General features: G+C 35.4%; 1 protein-coding gene and 2 long non-coding RNA genes across 3 annotated transcripts; 1 reads left to right on the top strand and 2 right to left on the bottom strand.

Moving 5' to 3' along the window:
* Window positions 1–121: 121 nt before the first annotated feature.
* Window positions 122–5267, bottom strand: LOC128202842 (uncharacterized). The gene is made up of 3 exons (XR_008255814.1): window positions 5123–5267; window positions 2582–3074; window positions 122–1442 (listed from the first exon to the last, which is right to left on the bottom strand). It is a non-coding gene; the product is annotated as an uncharacterized LOC128202842 (long non-coding RNA).
* Window positions 5268–5318: 51 nt separating this feature from the next.
* LOC128202843 (uncharacterized) lies at window positions 5319–7509 on the top strand. Its single transcript, XR_008255815.1, has 3 exons — window positions 5319–5414; window positions 6061–6131; window positions 6790–7509. It is a non-coding gene; the product is annotated as an uncharacterized LOC128202843 (long non-coding RNA).
* Window positions 7510–12070: 4561 nt separating this feature from the next.
* Window positions 12071–18663, bottom strand: LOC128203074 (uncharacterized). The gene is made up of 3 exons (XM_052904336.1): window positions 18608–18663; window positions 13540–14026; window positions 12071–13043 (listed from the first exon to the last, which is right to left on the bottom strand). Exons 2-3 carry the CDS (start codon window positions 14009–14011, stop codon window positions 12505–12507), a joined length of 1011 nt encoding a protein of 336 aa, XP_052760296.1. The 5' UTR covers window positions 14012–14026; window positions 18608–18663; the 3' UTR covers window positions 12071–12504.
* Between the last annotated feature and the right edge of the window lie 497 nt (window positions 18664–19160).

The raw sequence follows: 19160 nt of genomic DNA, 5'->3' as shown, positions 1-19160 counted from the left end.
TTACAGGCAAAACCGTAACCAAATTTGTCGAATAATAAAGGGCCAAAATTTGCACTATATTAGAAAACAGAGTTATCTTACTTAATTAATTTAGTAGGTTGGATAATTGGGAACACGTATCTTCAATGAATACACTATGTATTTGCAGAGATAACGACTTAAGATGCTTACATGAAGCCGACTCCCTAGGGTTAGTAGTATAGTATAGAGCTAAAATACACATTTTTAATACCGTTACAAACGCATTTCGACAACATAGAGCACACATTTACCGTCACATGTTTAAAAGACCATATCAACATCAGAGCGCGAATTGAAACTTTTGTTAAAGATTTATCATTATTACAAGCGTTTATTCATTTTTACATGAGATTAATTATTTCCATGTCTGACCACTTCAATGATGAACGAGTCCCTTTGATACTTCACCTCCGCAATATCATTTTTAAAACAAATCACAATAATCTTTCAAGTACAGTCCATCATAGTTTAAACATATATTTTCATTTTATAAAGCTGCACTCTCACAGATTGAACGTTTTGACAACATTTTTATTTTTTGTCTTGGGACGAGCCAATTTTTGCGAAAATCCATAAAAACCAGTTATATAAGACTGCTGACAAAAACAAATCGCAGATTTTTATATTTAAGTTCAAAATTTGATGTTTTTATGCATTTTTCTTAAACCGTTATTAATGGTTTAAGCCATACAACATTAATAGTCGAACGGAAACATGAAAATCTACGATCTGATATTTTGTCCGCAATCATATATCATTGGTTTGAAGATATTTACGCAAAAATTTGCTGTTTCCAAGACAAAAAATAAAAAAAAGTTGTAAAAAATGGTATATCTGTGAAAGTGCAGCTTTAACGAAACCTTTTACATGAAAAGATGAAGCCCATCAAAGTGCAATTATAAATCAGAAATTAGGACTATTCTAATTTCCTATTCTAATTTTAGTTGTGAATTACATATGCATTAAAACATACATGTTTGACTGTAGCCCATCTTAATTCGTGCAGACTCTCTGCGTTATCGTCTAGGCTTATCAAGCCATCGTTCTTGGCGTAATGTTAATGTATTTCCAACTGCATTTTCAATTTCCATAACAAATACATTTAATTGTATTCCAATAAAGCGCTTGAGCGCCTTCTGACCACCTTGACAAGCTAATAAGCATAACACTGAGACTCCTTTTCACTTCTGTATGTTTCAACAAAGCTTTCACGGTACTTAAGAAGTCAAGTGTTGCGTGTTCAGTAACAATGATCAGGGTTTTGTCCAGGATCTTGGAATTTTCCAACAGCGAGGCTGCTTTAAAAGACGGATCCTTTTCGGTCATAGGTAGGCACAGGAATGTTTTTCCCCGCTCTAAGTAACTGCAAATAACGTTCGCAGGCAGTTCATCCTCTGGGGAGTGTAACACTTGCATCGTTCCTTTAATATGAAGCATGCAGATTTAAAAAAATGACAGAGCATGTATAATCGTTTGGCCTTGTTAACAAATTGCCTGTTATAATGCCCTAAGCAGTCTTATGAAAATATAAAAGCATCTTCTCTTCTAGTAATTCTTCTTACAATTTAAATAATACCTACTAGACGCACAGCTCGAGCATCGTCGGTGCTATATACATGTAGTTATATTGGCGTGTGTGTGCCTAGTGCTTGAAATGCGTGTGTGAACAATATTGCAAGGGGTCGAGATTAGACAATGTATTTCGGGTAAACTAAGTCTTCGTACACAATGACGGATTCTAAATTCAAATTTGGAATGGGTTTAAAGAAAGGTAATTGTTTTCAGTAAGTAAATCCAGTCGCAGAGTTGCATATCAATGTTTTAATGGACAAACCGGTAAACAGTAGCTACGCATATGTTTTATCTCATATTTGTTTCACGATAGAAGGTATCACATTCTCTTCACGTTTTCCTCAATAACCCGCACCTGGTAGAAAACAAGGCAGGTAACGATTTTTAGAAGTATATATAAATATTCCGTCGGAAGATCATTTGTTCTTACACAGTTATAGTTAGTTTAGTTTATAAATAGTAATTTCTTTGACCTCGATTGTGACGAAAGCTGAAATCTATAATCACTCTCGAGGCCATTTGTGGGAAGAGAGAGAGATCACGAGAAAGTATCCCTATAAATGGCCATTAGTTTCTGTGAAAACAAAGAAAAGACTGAACGCATGTCTTGTCATATATTTGTTATTTGTTATATTTGCATTCGCACAAGGGAAATATTTTAGCCATTTTAACCATTTCATTTTTTAACGTTTCTACTAGTTATTTCCCAATTTACGACAAATTACCTTTAACTAACCCAAAGTTAAATTAAACGCCTTAAATGACATTGTTAATTAATGCACAATACATTAGATTACAAAGTCCTTGAAACTAAAACCAATTTGCTTGGGGAGTAAATTAAATTTTAATGATGAATGGAAGTTAGTTCTGTACCAAGAACTGAGCGTAAACTTGATCGAATGTTTTACCCATATAAACTGTAAACAATTACATTAAGAATGTCTTTATGAATATGTGTGTTTAAATGAAAAAAAATGTGATTACTTACTAGTCATCATCTCATCGTCGTCATCAACACAACCAACAAAACAGTCTTGTAAAGAAACATCAGGATCATCAACTGTTTCTGATACGATAATCACGTCCTCAAAATAGTCTATTTCTGGAACTCTGTCATTTTCTATTCTCTCTTGGTCCCAGACTGGTGTGCATTCTACTCGAACTGTGACGCGTTTTGTTTTTAAACATTTAGAGCAAACGCCCTCTTAGGGAACATTTGCTCCTTTGAATATACTGGTGGTATACTCCATGCCTGACAAATCATATATACTCATTAGGTAATCATGTACGTTTGTTTCGCATTCGTCGTCGTATCCCAATTCTGGTTCTTCACAAATGCATTCACTAGTCTCGTCCTCAGTTACGCCTAAATTATCAAGCTCCTCGTCGAGTAAACTTAAATTATCAGACTGACTTTCATCATTTTCCGTGTCGTTATCTGGAAGTTCTGAAGACATCTTTTGTTTTTATATACGTTCACCCTGAAATTAAAACAAATTGTAACAGTTCAGATAAACTTTCCACCTAATCAGAAAGTGAACCTCTGACAAACTCTTTCCCCCATCTTCACAGCGATTTGGAAAGTTGATATAAAAATGTAATTTAAAATGATTAAATTATTATACAATTTTTTTTTTACCGATCTGAATTATAATGTGTTCACATTTCCATTATTTGCACATTTACGGTCAATTCAACACAACTGTGTAATATTCGAAGCGATAATTCAACCCTTCCAACACGAGTCTGATAACGTAGTGCACACTTATTTTGTTCACTTTACGCACCTGGTCACATCATATTGTAGTATTAAAGAAGTATAACTGAAAAAAACAAGCGATGTTTTCCTGGACGGCCAGTATCCAAGAGCATAATATTCGATCTTTTCTTTGGACTAATCCATGTAGTATGCCGTGAAATATGTGAAATGGTAGAAAGCAATTATATAAATGCATAGAAGTTAATAGTTATAGAGGATTCTTATTGTGTTGTGTCACCCTCTTGTATCCGTTGTTACCCAAATAAACATGTCTCCACATCGTAAACTGAGTTGCTTGTTTTTGGTATGGGTGTGTTGAAACGATAGTGTGGATTTTCGGAAAGTGGTAATTTCAGAAGTGCCAAGAAACGGGTCAAAATTAATACTAATAACACTTCAACTAAGTAAGTGGTCAACATGTTATTTTGTCCAATGACAAGGAAGTATTTCTCAAGTTTTCCAATTCATTTATTTCAATAAATCAACAATCAGCTGTTATTAAGTTAAACAGGTAAAGCGATAAATAAAAAACAGTAAATGGGCCAATTAGTAGGTAGTTTACACAAGAAATGTGATCAACATAAAAAGTTAAAAATAGTAAGTATGCACTTACATAAAATAATAGTTATGAGACTGCATGGCATCAAACAATTTATAATTGAAAGTACAAACTACCAACCTTTTAAACAATTACTAAAGCCCCAGTCACATTTGTTCTATGGCTACGATACAGCGACAGCAGGCCTCCAAAATCGAGAGATACAGGCGGCGGCCGCTGAAGATCTGCGGTGGCCTCATGGTCGCCCTATGGCGTATCCCTATTTTGAACAGGCCGTATGGGCCGTGGGATTTTAATCGATGTGTTATAACTTTTCGTTCATTTCTAAGTTTGCCGTAGCAATTAGACATGCCGTAACATGGCCTAAGCTGTTCCACGGTGCCCATACGTCGGGCGCAAGGTGGCCTTGTATTTGCCGTGCGGCTGCCATAACGTCTTATGAATCACAAATGACTTTGGCGGACCTCCAAAAAATGCCTGGTCGCCTTAGTGCAGCCTTAAAACAGCCCTGCAGTGGTATTACGGTATGTGGTACACCCTGCAGACAACGCAAGGCCCACGCACGGCTCCCTTGCGACCGCCGCACGCCATCCGTACGGCCCCCGTAGCAGTATGCACCGTACTTGAAGCAGGTATATAATATACCAGTTTTTCTTATGCACATTTTCATTCCTATCTGTCAAATAGAATAAAGACAAAGTTTTATGCCGATGGCACTGGTTGTTTCTCAAATTATTTGCCAAAAACCTACGGTCGCTGCAGGGACGCCCTAAGGTGACCGTGTTTCATCACTTCATATGCCGCACAGCAGCCGCATGTTTTATGTCTCCACAAATTCGCCGTGTGGCTACTGTAACAATTGTGACTGCTAAAGTAAGTGACTGTAGGAAAGCTGCGATGGCCCTATAATTGCTATTTGCAGTATATATTTTAGACCCCACGATGCCCACAGCAAATGTGACCGAGACATTAGTGTTTGAGATTATACCCAGCCGCTGTTGAAATCTACCAATTTGCCTGCGTAGCATCTAGAACGACTGACTGCTGATTTCCCAATATAAAGGTACTGCCACCCCATTGGACAAAACATAATTTAGAACACTAACATCACATTCGATATATATTGTAAGATCGAAACATTTTCAAATAAGTTTGAAAAAAGGTTACTCAGTCAATTATGTTTTGCAGCTTAAATTTACCTTGATCCTCACCTTATTTAGCCAGTAACCTTGTTCTTTTTAACAATTGTATTTGTTTTATGACTCTCATACTTCCGTGTTTATTTATAAACCGGGAATCATGATTAGGTTACAGTCAACAGAACACTTATCACAGCCCAAACGCAATCGGAACTCCTCGGCTAGTATCAAGATATGGCCTCGGATATAATACGGGTCGTAAGAAAATAGTCCATCATGGCCGACCAAGAAGATGTTCAAACAACCAAGAGATATGTTAGTCCAAAGACAGAATGAGGAGCGAACTTTTACCACTTATTTGTGTGTAAGTGTTATTTTTTATACTTATTGTATTTTAATAAAATATAAAAATAGTTTTAAAAGAGCCCTAATGAGAAACTAATTGGAAATGTCATTAATTCTTAGTGGGTGGGGTAAAGTCTTCTTTCATTTGACAGATTCTAATTTAGTAAATAACAATTTTGAAGCTCCAGTGATCAGTGGCAAAAATTAAGAAAACAAATACTCTTTGTTTTGTGTTTTTAATAACAAATAAGTCTGAATCTGACTTTACTTAGATCGATAATGGGTTAGACTTTCTTTCTCAGTGTATTTATCTCATACATTTAATATCATTAACTTTAATTTTTTTATAATTAAAATTTACATTCTTTTAACCAAGGATGTATGGTTTATATGTCCGTAAGTGTTGGTAGCGAACAACTTAATGTAATGGCACAATTGAATACCTCGGCCCTGTTCACTAATATAGTTCTCTAAATAAATTAGATCTTCATTCTATTGGTTTAACAAAATGAGTTTGAACGCATAAACCAGCGCACATTTCTTTCAAGACTAAATTCTTTGATATCCACCAGTGGTGGTGATGCAGAAACATTGAAAAATGCTGACATTTTTACTGTGCCAATGAAATGCAGACATTTAAATTTTAATCTTATTGTCATTTTCAGAGAAGAGTATGGTACCAGGGGTGCAGCTGACTCTGATTCCCGGCTTGTTCTAATGAAAAAAGGCAGATGAGGTAATGGTTGTGCTATTTTTGAAATTCGGACATTAATTTAACAGTCAAGTATCCTATTGGTTTAAGCCCAAAAGTACCTGCATGTTTGTACAATTAACCAACAAGGATTGACAGTATTAAAATATCAACATTGTAGATGAATTTAAACATGATAACAATTTCATTTCATATTCTTTAATTAACCAGTAGTCCAGAGCTAAAAGCTACTCTCTCACAGATTGACAGTTCTTCTTGGTCATTCTTCAAAAGCCCAAAGGAGTAATTAAATTACACATATAATTAATTATATGGCTTAAAGCAATAGCAAAAAAATATTTTCCAAACAATTGAAATCTGTTCTATTATGTGTGACCTTATATGACTAGTTGGAGGAATTTTTACCAAATTTTCAAACTTGTATATGAAAGACTGTGATCTGATATTATGTCAGCAGTCTAATATCACTGGTTTCCATACATTTGCAAAATAATTGCCAATTGGCTCGTTTAAAGACAAAAATAAAAAGGTGTCAGAACAGTAAAACTGTGAGGATGCAGCTTTAAATTGGTGTTGCACTTAATGTTTTGTGAATACTTATCTGCTGTTGTACAGGCTTTTAAAATAATTGATCTGAAAATATAATTCCTATTATTGTTGTATTTTCTGTTTTCTATTTCAGGCACTGGAATCCGAATGTAATCAAAAAATGCCATTGTATGAGGATTGACCTGCAATGCATGGCAATCATCTTAACACAACTGCAACGCCTTCCTTGGAAAAATGAGTGCAAGATGGAAGCGTTCAGTGGAACATCTTGTCATCTCAAATATTTGATGACTTACATACTGATGTGAAGTTGAAGATAAAAGTCATCTGTTGATCCGTGATTATTAAATAAATCCGAACATATATTTTAAAAGGGTAAAATGGTAAAGGATTTATATACGCTTTAAGTGGTTTTCCTATAATATGGAGGGAAGATAACTACAAAAACAGAAACAGATGGCATCGGCAGACCAAATAAAGGAGAACTATTTTGTTCAGTTCAATTTTTAAGACTTCAGAAAATCTGTTAATAGGGCACATCCTTGCGAATGCCATATTGTAAACTGGGCTCTTTAAAATGTGAAAAGGTGAAAGTAGTCTAGAGGATAAGCCCCAAATTCAAGGTTGTGAGTTCAAGACCTCCAAGATACTTTCTCTTGACCTCAGGAAAAGGATGTCCATACTTGTTTCTTCTTAGGCAACAGACTTAAGAGTGATTTTGCAAGCTTCCAGCTTGCATAGCAATCTGATAAGGCATAAAATAAGATACTAGCTGACTTGCAAACAGTTTTTCCATTTGTGTTGATTTATTTTTCAGTCTGTTGGAATGTTTATTAGAAGTGATGCGCGTTGCTTACTGCAACCAATATTTATTTTCTTTATTAAGTTAAATTTAACGAACACATAACAAGACTTGTGATTTTACAGATGCATGTTTATTTCGTTGATTGTATGAGTTTATTTTCTCAAATGATGTAATAAAAGTTATTCTGAATGACTGTCCTTTTTTGTTTGAAGAAAATGTGTTGAGGTTTTGGCATAGCATAGTGTCATCATCATCATTACCATTGTTGTGTACAAATAAAACATTCAAAACAATGTATTAAAAACCAAACTGTCAAGCCAAGTACTCAAAGAGGCACAAGGATATTGCTAAAGAGACCGGTAATACAATTAGACAAATAAAATGTAAAGAAAGATCTATAATTCTGACACATGGTAATGCTTTAAATAGTCCTCTCATTGTGTGCTTATGGTTAAAGTGGAGACATACAGTATATTTTGTAATGAAGACTTAAATTTGTATGGCAACTTAAAGCCATATATGGGGATTAAGCGCCAGAAATATTGTGAAGTCTCCCAAAAGACTCAATGCACTTAAAAAGCACAGAAATGAAAGTAAAAATGGGAGCAAAACCTAATTTATCATTAGTTTTACATTGGATTGCATACACATGGCTCTGCTATTACTTGACTTGTATTAAAAATAAAATTAAGAGACATGTTGATCCAAACTGTAATTATTCTTGTTTGCATTTTATGGAGTTGGACATAAAAGAGTCATTTGGTGAAGAGTGATCTAAAGGCTAATTATTCAAAATAGATTAAGTATTATTGAAAAAAGTCTGGTATACATTGCTGAAAAGCTTAGTAACCTGGCTAAATATTTGTTTAAGGCTTTTATTTACAAAAAAATAAATCAGTTGAGTATCTTATCAGTTACTCTTTTGGTGTTGTTGTTTTTAATAAAAAATGACAATTTACTCAAAGATATTGAGACTAATAATTATAGATTTAGACAAGTATAATGTGTAAGGAAACTTCTAATGAGTGGGTTTTATCCACAGCCTAGGAGGTAAAGTAAGGCATGATCTGCCTTGAACAAATACAATTTTAAGACAAGATCTGTCAACTTAGTGCACCAGTCAATTGTAACCCCCACCCACCCCAGGTCCGGGGGAATACTGGGGTTAACCAGGGGAAATGGGCCGTGTTTTTACCTATCAGGTGGCCCGGCAGTGCTGGTTGAATGCGGTGGTTTTATCTTCGCTTAAAATATAGATAGAAGGGAATGGACCTTACCTAGAGTCCCTGGGGTGTGGGGGCATTTGGCAGGGATTTTGCCATTGGATCGTCCGCGCAGGGTGGGGATTTTAGCCGGGATTGGCTGTACTGAAAGTTAAAGTCCCCACTATTCCCCAGACCTGGGGAGGCCGTGGTTACAATTGTCTGGTGCATATCCACATGAACGTTGTATTGGTACTCTAACAATTGAGCTTACTGCGTGGATAGTCACCGCCCCACCTCAACCCCACAGAACTGTTTACAAAAAAAAAATCTGCAGCCCAAACCCAATAATGCTGAAGTAAAGGCATGCATAGATTTCAGTTTGTAAAGCTGACTGGGTGCCAAGCTCACACCCATCCTACCACAATCCACAAAAGTCTGCACAATGCAATCAATGATTTTACAGAATAGTAATGTTGTTTTAATGGCAAGGCATGGTGTGCAAAATAACACGGCAAAGTATGACTTAAAACTTACATTTCATAGGGTATTCCTATAACTGTTGAGAAAATGTTGACATTTAGTCCATGCATGCATTTGATCCGATGTAATGAGTCATGCATGCCATGAACCGTATGATCATTTCAATGACTGTCAAGTACATTTTCTGTGTGCTCACGATTTTTCTAGAGGAAATAGAGTGCTTCAACTATAAGAAAACATCTAAATATTTATAAAACGAACATTTTTTGAGGTTACAATAAATATTTTCTCTTAAACAAGCACATTTAATTTAACACAATCCATTTCCTTGTTGTTACAATGGGCCTTCTTTACGCGGATTGAAAACGGTGTTAATCGCCGGCAGCCGCATCGCACTTTCGTATATCCTTACTACTATTTACGAGGTCTATCTCGAAGCTTGCCGGAGATGGCCGAGTTGTTACGATTGAGCCCAAACGGTGTAGACTCCCCTGTATCACACAGAGAAAACAAACGATAGAGGACGAAATGAATCCGGCTGTTTATCGGAAGCTGTCAAGATATTATTCAAATTAACGGTTTCACCACATCACGTATAAGCAATGCTTATTACAAGAGTATATGGTTTTACAATCTAAGGATCCAATTAGTGCTTTCTGGCTACTGAACATACTTAGTCGAGATATTATGCCCATACATATTGTAAGGTCAAGTTTGGTCAAGCAATACTTCTGTAAGAGAGCCGACCCAGTAACAAGAGCTGTCTTAAGAGAGCGCGCTCGACTACGCCGCTTTGACTTAGAAGTGAATACAATAATGATGTAATATGTGCCTGTCAAAAGCAATAAAACAATCAAATTGAAAAGTGAACAAGAATCGCAACGTGACAAAACCAGGTTTTTAATGATTGGCAGAAGAGATTCAGTTTCAACTGCTTTCATCTATTTTTTGTAACATGCAGTGACCCTGAATCCCATGGAAGTCCTTCATATACTTGTTCTATATACCAAGTTTGGTCACACTATGTCAACTCTTACTTGAGTTATTCAGTATTAACCATATTTCTATTTATAGCAACATTGACCTTGATCTAGACCATAACTCTCGGGGCCCAAAACACAATCTCAGGAAAGGTCTCTATAAACTCTTCCTATATACCAAGTCTGGTCACAATATGTAGACCCTTACTTAAGTTATTCAATACCAACCCTTTTTCTATTAATAGTAACCTTGACCTTGATCCTAGGGGCCTCAAACGCATTACCATAAAAGGTCTCCATAAACTCTTCATATATACCAAGTTTGGTCTCATTATGTCAAACCTAGCTAAACTTATTCAATATATAAGGTGACTTTGTCGCTGCCCTTCACCAGCCCGACCGAACAATGACGCAAGTCATTCAAATAACTTGTTTTCCCTTTATGAAAATGTGGTTAAGAATATAAAAATGTGCATTTCAAAAAAAAAAAAAAAAAATAATAATAAAAAAACAACATTCAAGGGCCATAAGTTGTATTAAGGGTTAAAATGGAGTTATGTTCCTTGTTGTAAGATGGTCGTCAATAATCCTGCAAAGTATTAAGTGTATTGAATGAAGGGTATAGATTTTTTATTAACATCTCAACTTGCCCTAAAACTTAAACCTGCCCTAAAATTTTAACCTAAGTCAATCAGGGGCCATAACTTGTATTAAGGATAATATGGAGTTATGTACCCTCATTGTGTGATGGTTCTGAACAATTGTGTGAAGTATTAAGTCAATTGAATGAAGGGTATAAAAGTTATCAATAATTATCCCAACCTGCCCTAAAACTTTAACCTAAATTCCATCAGGGGCCATAATTTGTATAAAATATAATATGGAGTTATCTAACCCCATTATGTGATGGCCCTGAACAACTGCGTGAAGTATTAAGTCAAGGGTATTGGACTTATAAGTGAAAATCTCAACTTGCTCTAAAACTTTAACCTGCCCTAAAACTTAAACCTAACGTAAGTTCCTAAGTCAATCAGGGGCCATAACTTGTATTAAGGATAATATGGAGTTATATAACCTCATTGTGTGATGGTCTTGAAACTAAAACTTTAACCGGACGTTGACACCGACGCTGGGGCGAGTAGTATAGCCCTTCTTATACTTTAAATAGTCGAGCTAAAAACGGGTCAAACTGTGACAATTCAAGGGCCATAACTCCGATTGAACAAAAGCTGTCTAAAGACTGCGCTGCGTCGCTTTGCCTATGAAAGATATAACTCAATAGTAGTCGTTAAATTGATATTATATGCGTGTCGAAAAACAGAGGTTATAACTTGTATTGGGACCCCAATTAACGTGCCAAAAGACGTTAATCCCACTCTCTAAGTCAAGCAGGGACCACACTTTGTACTTAGAATAATATATAGTTTTCTTACCTAATTATCCATGCTTATCCTTTATTATTGGACTATTAAAGGAAATCTGGTTAAAAGCTATGAAATAGTCGAACACGCTGCTGTCTCTACGACAGCTCAATTCTCTGAATAGTCGAGCTAAAATGCATTCTAAGCCCAAGTATTTTGCCAATAAACCTTGGGACACAGTTTGGCAACGATTGGAGAAGATATGTTTTAGTTAGAGAGCGGACATGAATGTGTTCCAACGATGTCGCCTGATTACATGTTCCATATATGTCTGCAGTGCTAACCAGGCGACACAAACCAACACTTTGTCTTAGTTTACCTTTAGTGTAAACGCCAGATCTAAGCGGTTCAGGATTTGTTTTCTATAACAAGTCAAATACAATAACATTTTAAAAGTGATCACTATCTTTGACCCACATAATTATGCCCCAAGGAGAATCATATAACACATGATGAAAGACCTAAAGCTGACACTTTATTCAGCATTTCGAAGGTTTATTGCGAGGAGATTTCTAGACAGAGAGATGTTTTTCCATTTAATGCTACATGAACATGTACAATTTTACTGCCGCAATATCTTATCTCAAGACATACACAATCAGCTTTAAAATACAGGCCGTCTTTATTTATGGAAACTTTCTACATGAGTCGCTCTTCAGTTTTTCATTTACACCTAAGTTATTATAACCCATCATCATCATCATCATCATCATCATCATCAACCATCATCATCATCATCATCATCAACCATCATCATCATCATCATCATCATCATCGTCATCGTCATCAACCATCATCATCAACCATCATCATCATCAACACGAGCACCATCATCATCATCATCATCATCAACACGAACACCATCATCATCATTATCATCAACCATCATCATCATCAACACGAACACCATCATCATCATCATCATCATCATCAACACGAACACCATCATCATCATCATCAACTATCATCATCATCAACATCATCAACACGAACACCATCATCATCATCAACACGAACACCATCATCATCATCATCATCATCAACACGATCATCACTATCATCATGCAGCCAATCAAGCAATTGCCTTTGGTATGATGATAATGTATTTCCCACTTCATTTTCAAATTCTTTAACAGGAATATTTATTTCTATTTCCATTAATCTTTCAAGCGCCTGCTTACCACCTTGACGACCTATTAACAAAAGTTTGAGCTTCCCTTCCATTACTTCTGTCTGGTTCAACAAGCATTTAACGGTACTTAGGAAATCAAGTGAGGCGCTTTGAGTAAGTATGATCAGGGTGTTGTCCAGGATCTTGGCATTTTCGCACAGGCTGACTGGTGTACACAACGGGTCCCGTTCTGTCATTGGTAGGCACAGGAATGATTTCTCCGTTCTAAAGTAATCGTCTGTGACCTTTTTCTCCCTATCCAAGTAACTGCAAAAACTGTCCACGTGGTGTTTGTCCACTGGGGAGTGTAGCACCAGCAGCGTCTCTGGAATATATATATATATTTTTTTAAATCAATTAACATTAAAGGAAGAATAAGTAGTACAGCTTTATTAATGGTCTATCAACCGGCTACCTTCAGTACATCGACTGAGAGACGGTCTATAAAGTAATCTCTATTGTAAGCGAAACAAAAAAACACTTCAAAAATGTATCTTCTCAAAACATCTTAAGCGGCATCTTAATTTATTAAGCAAAATTACTTCCTTAAACTGGATTTTACAACACAAATGATGGTTAAAAAGATTTAATGCGCTAGTAGTTAATTATAAAACAATAGGTGTCAATATAGAATGATTAATGACAAAAATATCACCAGCCCTGACCGATGTATACAATAGGTTCCTTGTCTCAAGTTTAGAAACTCATTCAATGAGAAAATAATACAATAAATAAATTCTAAAAGAGACATTAAATTGTTCGAGAAATTATGGCCTGGCTTCAGACTTCCTTACAATCTTTACCACAAAACATTGAGTTACCTTGGTACCTACGTGGTGAAGGCGAATCATACTCATCCCACTCTTCATCAGGATAGCTGAAACAGTTTTGCAGCGACCTGTCTGGATTGTCGTCAGTTACACCCTCATATTCAATATCTTCAAAACACTTGATAGAAGGATTTCTGTCATTGTCTATTCTCCATTGGTCCCAACCTATGGTCGCATTTACTCTTACAGTAACTTGTCTTGGTTTAGAGCATTTGGTGCACTCTACCTCAATAGGGACATTGGCGCCCGTAAATCTACCATTGTTATAGTATTCTTTAAGTCCTGCTATGTCATCTATACTCGACAAGTAACTACTTACAGCAAAATCATCAAAATGATTTTCAACATCATATTCTGGGTTTTGACAATTACATTCGTCAGTGGAATCACCATCTTCACTATTTTCACTAGAATCATTTGACTCAGCATCTTCCCACATCTCAGAATGTGTACGCTTCGACATTCTTCGGTTTTCAAACTGCAATAGATACATACACTTAAGATTAATAAGAAACACAAAAGCTTAATAATATATACTCACATTTATTTTTAAACAAGAAAGTCTTAATAAATCTTCAATTGAGAACGGGACCAATAAAAAGTTTATTGGACTTTCGTTGAACTAAAGTTGATATTGATAAATAAAATTTAAATGATAATATAATACATGCACCTTTTAAACAAGAACATCTGTAAATTGTTGCAATAGTGATTTCTTTTTAGCATATGCTTAATTGTGACTTACGGAGATTTATCAGTGAAATAAAAATGTTATTTCACTGTTTTAAACATTGAAATAACATTTTGATATTTTTCACTGTTTTTGAAAGCCCGCACATAATTGTGTTAAATTATGCATGTTTACCTTATTGCTTTTCTCAGCTAAATGAATTTCATATAAATGCAATCAGTAATAAAATGCGTATCCTACCATGTATTTAAAACACACTTATTTTGAATAACCCTTTCTTTACAAATCTTTTTAACAGACATTTTGCATAACAAGCAGTCTTTAAGATGATGTTTTACATAAACATGCGACGAAAGAGTAAACCAAAAAGGCCGTTGAAATAAAATCTAACAATATTTTAGCTGGAAATTTTGTCCGTTATTTTGCAGACGACATAAACTGTTTCCTGTTATAACGAACAAACAACATGGAGGTGGATAAAGGGAAAGGTAAAATTGCTATCGTTGCTGGGTATTGACGTTTTTTTGTTGTTGTTTTTTGTGCAACTGTTAAGACCTCCTTATTTTAATAAATTTAGTGTAATTCCATTGTTCATAAGATTTTTTTTATGTTTTTCGAAAAGATTACCAGGGTTATTTTTTTCATTTTATCATGGATAAGATTAATGGTTTTATTTTATTTTTAAAAACCTTATATATCTTAGTGTCAAATTTCTTGCACAATGTTGTTTTATCACTTAAACCACTTTTATGGTTTATATAACACAACACCATATAGCTTAAACACGCCAATGAAAAAAAAGTAAATTATTGTTGTTTATTCATTAAAGTCACACGGCAAGTATTAAAAAATTTCATTAAAAACAATTGAGTTATAAGGTTTTTTCATATGTATTAAAAATATCAAATACCTTTATATCTAAAGAAACAACGTTTAACTATTTTTTGGCAAACACACTATAATGATCGTTGTTGCCCTTTTTCATTAAAACTATGTAACAATATATTCTTTAACATTAAGAATTGTATTGGAGGTACGACATTTCCCAAGAATAATAAACATAAACACTCGCCTGAACAGTACGAGCGAATTAAACAAGAGCTTTCCTAGGACAGTGCGCTCGACTATATGCCGCTTTGTGTCAGAAATGAATACAATCATGGTGTAATATGTTGCTGTCAAAAGCAATAGTAAACAAGAGGGCCCTGTGTCGCTCACCTGATCCAATTGAAGTGTGAAATAAGTGTTTTCAGGGCGAGGGCAATTGTGACAGGGGGAGGGAATGAGTGTTTTTCAGAGCGATGGAAAGTGCATCGAGAGGGGACTTAATTAAAACAAATTTAGGACAATTTTTCAATGCTACATGTTAAATATTATAGTTGAGGGTATTACAGTTTTAGAGAATTTGAAATGTCAGTCTGGTCATGACCCAGATTCGAACTTGGCCTAGAGCTAATCAATATAAACATTCTGACTATTCTGACTAAGTTTCATGAACACACAGTCATAAATGTGACCTCTAGGGTGCTAACATGCTTTTCCTATGATTTGACCTAATGACCTAGTTTTTGACCACACATGACCCGGATTCAAACTTGACTTAGAGATTATCAATATGAACATTCTGACCAACTTTCAAACTTTCATGAAGGTACAGTTGAAAATGTGCCCTCTAGAGTGTTAACAAGCTTTTCCTTAAATTTGACCTGGTGACCTAATTTTTGATTGCACATGACCCAGATTCGAACTTGGCCTAAAGCTAATCAATATAAACATTCTGACTACGTTTCATGAACATTCAGTCATAAATGTGACCTCTAGAGTGCTAACAAGCTTTTCCTATGATTTGACCTAATGACCTAGTTTTTGATCGCACATGACCCAGATTTAAACTTGACTTAGAGATTACAATGTATTAATATAAACATTCTGAGCAACTTTCATTAAGATTCATTAATAAATGTGACCTCTAGATTGTTAACAAGCTTTTCCTTAAATTTGACCGGGTGACCTAGTTTTTGACCGCACATGACCAAGATTCGAACATGGCCTAGAACTAATCAATATATACATTCTGACTAAGTTTCATGAACATAAAGTCATAAATGTGACCTCTTGAGTGCTAACAAGCTTTTCCTATGATTTGACCTGGTGACCTAGTTTTTGACCGCACATGACCCAGATTTAAACTTGACTTAAAGATTATTAATATAAACATTCTGACTGACTTTCATGAAGATACAGTCATAAATGTGACCTCTAGAGTGTTAACAAGCTTTTCCTTCAATTTGATCTGGTGACCTAGTTTATGACTGCACATTACCCAGATTCGAACTTGACCTAGAGATTGTTAATGTTAACATTCTGACCAAGTTTCTTGAAGATACAGTCATAAATGTGACCTCTAGAGTATTAACAAGCTTTTCCTTTAATTTGACCTGGTGACCTAGTTTTTAGCCCCAAATGACCCAATATCGAACTCGTCCAAGATTTAATTGAGGGCAACATACTGACCAAGTGTTGTTAAGATTGTGCCTAAATTGTGACCCCTAGAGGGTTAACAGTCAAATTGTTGACGACAGACGACCGACGACGACGCCGACAACGGACGACGGACACAGGGCGATCACAATAGCTCACCTTGAGCACTTTGTGCTCAGGTGAGTTAAAAAGGACAAATTAAAAAGTAAACAAGACACGCGACAATTCAACTAAACCAGGTTTACAATGATTGACAGAAGAACTTCCTTGTGAGATTCAGTATTAAATGTTTTTACAATTTTTAATAACAGTTCGCTTGACCTGCACCCTAGGGGCTACAAATGCAACCCCATGTTACGCCTCAATAAACGCTTCCTCTACATAACAAGTCTATTTACCAAATTTGGTCACCATTTGTAAACCTTAACTAAAGTTATATATACCACCACAGGTGAGTTTGAAGCCGTCCTCATGCTGGCCCGCCCCAACAACAGCATACATCATTCTAATAACCAGGTTTCACTTCGATTAAAAAATATTTAAAAAAAGTGCCTGTCAAGAGCAATAAATAAAGAAGAAAAAAGTCACTCAAAGGTCATAATTTTTATTTAGGGTAAATGTCTGGCTATGTAACCTAATTGTGTGATGGCCGTTCACAACTTGCGTGAATTAGTAAGTCAAATGAATGAAGGGTATAGAAGTAATTCCATTGAAGTAAAAATCCCAAATTGTTGCCCTTAAGTTTAATCTGACACAATGTGCCTTAACACTGTAACCTAAGTTCTTAAGTCAATCAGGGGCCATAATTTGTATTAAGGGTACTATGGGATTATATAAGTTGTAACCTCATTGTGTGATGGTCCTGAAAAACTGTGTGAAGTATTTAGTGAATGAAATGAATGGTATTGGAGTTATAAGTGAAAATGCCAACTTGCCCTAAAACTTTAATCAAATGTCGATGCAGACTCTGGGGTGAGTAGTAAAGCCTCACTATGCTCCGAACAGTTAAGTTAAAAGGAAAAAAATCTACCGTTAAGGAAAACAAACATACAAAACCTATGAGAAAGATAATAGGGATTTTTTTTTATATTATTTTTAAAAGCAAAAGTAAAGTATGTATTCTAACTAGTACATATAAACAGCCGCTTTAGAGTCTTTGACTATTTTTGTTTTGGCGACTCTACGTGTCCATATCCCACTTCTTGTTTTCCTAGCCAAGAATAAAACTACTAGCCTTACCTTTTGACGTTTCATAATAATGAATCAAGTCTTAAAGAGATACAAATCAATATTTTGGAACTGACTTACATTAAATACATTCATTTGAGGCACCTCTTATAAAAATGTACCAGTCAATTGTAACCACGGCCCCCAAGGTCCGGGGAATAGCGGAGACTGACTTTTGAACCAGCCATGCCCGTGTAAGATCTTCGCATACAAACTGCTGGTTAAATCCCCGTCAAATGCCCCCGCACCCCAGGGACCCTAGGTAAGGCCCATTCCCTCGTATTTTGGGTGTGAAGTCAAAACCACTTCATTTATCTGGCACTGCGAGCCACCTGGAAAGTAAAAACACGGCCCATTTCCCCGGCTATCCCCAGTATACCCCTGGACCATGGTTTTGACTGTTGCATAAATAAGAAGAGTAGTGACAGTTTACAATTTGTAGAGTGCTGGATGACTTAGTCTTGCTTTATTAGATAATTAAAAAATATAGGCATTTTACCAGTCCCTGGTGTGTGATATTGGAGGGCCGTGGTTATGACTGTTGCATAAATAAGAAGAGAAGTGACAGTTTACAATTTTTAAGGTATTAGTATAAGTCTTGCTTTATTAGATAATTAAATACTATAGGCATTTTACCAGTCTCTGGTGTGTGATATTTACGTTTCTGTTTAGAATCTGCACTACCCATTCAAACGTCAATTTTGGAAGAAAATGGCAAATTTACGAAAAAGGGACGTAACTAAGAAGTTTAAAGAGAGTTATAACGGCAGTAGTAATAACGGGATTATCGATGAGTTTGAACAAAATAGACTTGCTGCCTCATTCTATATTTTCTTCTCTATTTTTTACCAAAAAGTAACGTAGGGTACCAGTCTTATTTAAACTAGTAGGTATTAACGATGCAAATCAAAATATTACCTACAATGGCACAAACTGGGCACATTAAATTAGAACAACGTTCAGACAAGAACATGGATTAGAATATATATGGATTAACAATTTCAATAATAATAATATATTTCTTGTTATAAAACAAAGATTATTAGACATGTATTACCTACATTGGTACTCAAATAACCACAATTCTCGAAAATTATGGTCGTGTTGTTTGTATAAACACGAGTTTACATTAGAATCATACTTTGATAACACTAATATTTTGAAATATAAAATCTCCTTAACAAAATTCAGAATGTCTGCTCATAATTTGGCA

Source organism: Mya arenaria, chromosome 9 (assembly GCF_026914265.1).
Source record: "Mya arenaria isolate MELC-2E11 chromosome 9, ASM2691426v1".
Lineage (NCBI taxonomy): Eukaryota > Metazoa > Mollusca > Bivalvia > Myida > Myidae > Mya > Mya arenaria.
The sequence above is the reverse complement of the archived record's forward strand: the minus strand, read 5'-3'. Positions and strand labels throughout refer to the sequence as shown.

What these genes read in the sequence shown, in the direction of transcription:
- LOC128203074 (XM_052904336.1), bottom strand. Translation starts at nt 14,011, where the DNA reads ATGTCGAAGCGTACACATTCTGAGATGTGGGAAGATGCTGAGTCAAAT. An exon ending in TTCACCACGTAGGTACCAAG is followed by an intron (nt 13,044 to 13,539) that starts GTAACTCAATGT and finishes TATATATTCCAG; the next exon opens with AGACGCTGCTGGTGCTACAC.